At 30.9% G+C, this 1,912-nt stretch overlaps 1 protein-coding gene across 1 annotated transcript; it reads right to left on the reverse strand.

Annotated features, from left to right (window-relative positions):
• Positions 1 to 523: 523 nt before the first annotated feature.
• On the reverse strand, positions 524 to 1,595 carry DCTN6-p27 (dynactin subunit 6). The gene is made up of 5 exons (XM_017906540.1): positions 1,542 to 1,595; positions 1,161 to 1,331; positions 957 to 1,084; positions 752 to 894; positions 524 to 674 (listed from the first exon to the last, which is right to left on the reverse strand). Exons 1-5 carry the CDS (start codon positions 1,568 to 1,570, stop codon positions 573 to 575), a joined length of 573 nt encoding a protein of 190 aa, XP_017762029.1. The 5' UTR covers positions 1,571 to 1,595; the 3' UTR covers positions 524 to 572.
• Between the last annotated feature and the right edge of the window lie 317 nt (positions 1,596 to 1,912).

Below are 1,912 nucleotides of genomic sequence, written 5' to 3' on the forward strand. Positions count from 1 at the left end.
TAGCGTGGAATAATATTATAAATATTGATCCGGAATCACGCGATATTGTTCTATTTTAATATTCCTGAATTTGAACTCGTAACAACACATTGAACAAATATAAATTTTGTATAACGTTATAACAGTTTAATTGCACAATTTTATCTAAGAAACATATTTTATTCTATACATTAATGTGTTACCGAAGCACTCATGAATTCGATTTTAAGCGTTTCTAAAGGAAAATACAGTAACAAAAAGTTGTCTCCCCTACACATATTAAAATAAATGTTTGTATAATAATCATTATTCTTTATAAAAGATTAATTAAGCTTTTTCTACTCAAAATAAATTAGAACATACGATACATTTAATTGTACTATGTACCATATATAAAAGTATTCAAAATTTATTAAAGAATAATAATAATATTCTTTTAATGCATAACATATAAATAAATTTTTAAAAAGTGTAATTACAATGCACTTTGGACAATATATGTCTAGTGCATTACCTTAGAAGTTTGATATAAATACACCCTTAGCACTTTTAAATTATCATATCGCAAATTAATTATCTAACTTTGTAGTAAGTTACACTCCCCCCTCGTTCTTTGATGGCTGTACGTTTGGTTTAAGAAAATGATGGTAACTTGGTAGAATCTTGAACAGGTATTCTATTTGACTTAATGGAGGCTGAAACAGAATTAAAAATTGTATATCACTTAAACACCAATCATGTTATAATTTAGAGTTCAATGGGAGAAACTCACGTATGGCTTATCGTGCATTTCTCTACGTTGACAGTCACTACCATAAATTATGTTATTTTCAGGTATTACATCTGCTTCTGTCAATCTGCACGATGCTCCAATAATACAGCCCGTGGTTAATTCGACTTCACGACACACGTATGCTGTAAAAACGAAAGTGTAATCGTAATAAAAGGAGTCACTGATCGCTATATCGTATAGTTACATTTGCTTTCCAAAATGTTGTTATCTCCAACTTTAAATGCTTCGCAAGTACAGTCAGTTTCAAATACGTTATAATTGCCCACTATTTGTACGGGAACTGTTGTCGATTCAGGAGCATCTGCTGGTAATCTGCAATGGCAAAATTGTATATTTTATTACAATACTATGAATGAGAAAAAGAAACTATGCTTCAAATTAAAATTACCTGTTTGCTATTATTGCCATTTCTTCTATAATGTTCCCCTCACCAATTATAATCGGTCCAGCTTCTGCAATGATACTTGCCCTTGGATGAATTACAGTTCTTGGTCCAATAGTGATGTCGCCTTTCAAAACACAATCCTGGCATACTAAAGCTCCTACTGCTATCTTCACACTGTAGAAAGATTTATATCTCTCTTTTACAATATGACAAACATACATAAAGAACTTAACCTCAAAAGGTTACAAACTTCCCGATTTCACCGAATACGTTAAAATTTGTTTGAAATTCTATAAGTAGACGATACACAAAAAACTCATAAAATATAAATAACATACGGAATTTATACGGATAAATATGAACAAAATTTATGAATATTCTCACTTTGTACGACGTCCAAGACCCGAACTCATTGTTAGCAGCTGTCTGTATATGCCTAAGCACGCCCTCTTTGGTGACTTCGAGGAATCACTCGCTACGAATTTCTTGAAATAACACTAGCTTACAATAAATTCGCATTAACACTAAATATACATATTTAACACATTAAACATTCAATTCGTTTCTAGTAAAATTTCTTGAAAATTTACACACGCTATTTGCATTACTGAATTTTGTAGTTTAACACCTGCGAAACTACGTGAAAGAAATACTGTAATTACTTAGAACAGACCAAATGATTTAATATTCACAAACGAAGTTGTAAAACATCGTTTCAAACAAATGCGAAAAATAACTCGTCCTCTACATCTTCC

This window comes from Eufriesea mexicana, unplaced genomic scaffold (genome assembly GCF_001483705.2).
Source record: "Eufriesea mexicana isolate 0111107269 unplaced genomic scaffold, ASM148370v2 scaffold4744748466, whole genome shotgun sequence".
Classification (NCBI taxonomy): Eukaryota; Metazoa; Arthropoda; class Insecta; order Hymenoptera; family Apidae; genus Eufriesea; species Eufriesea mexicana.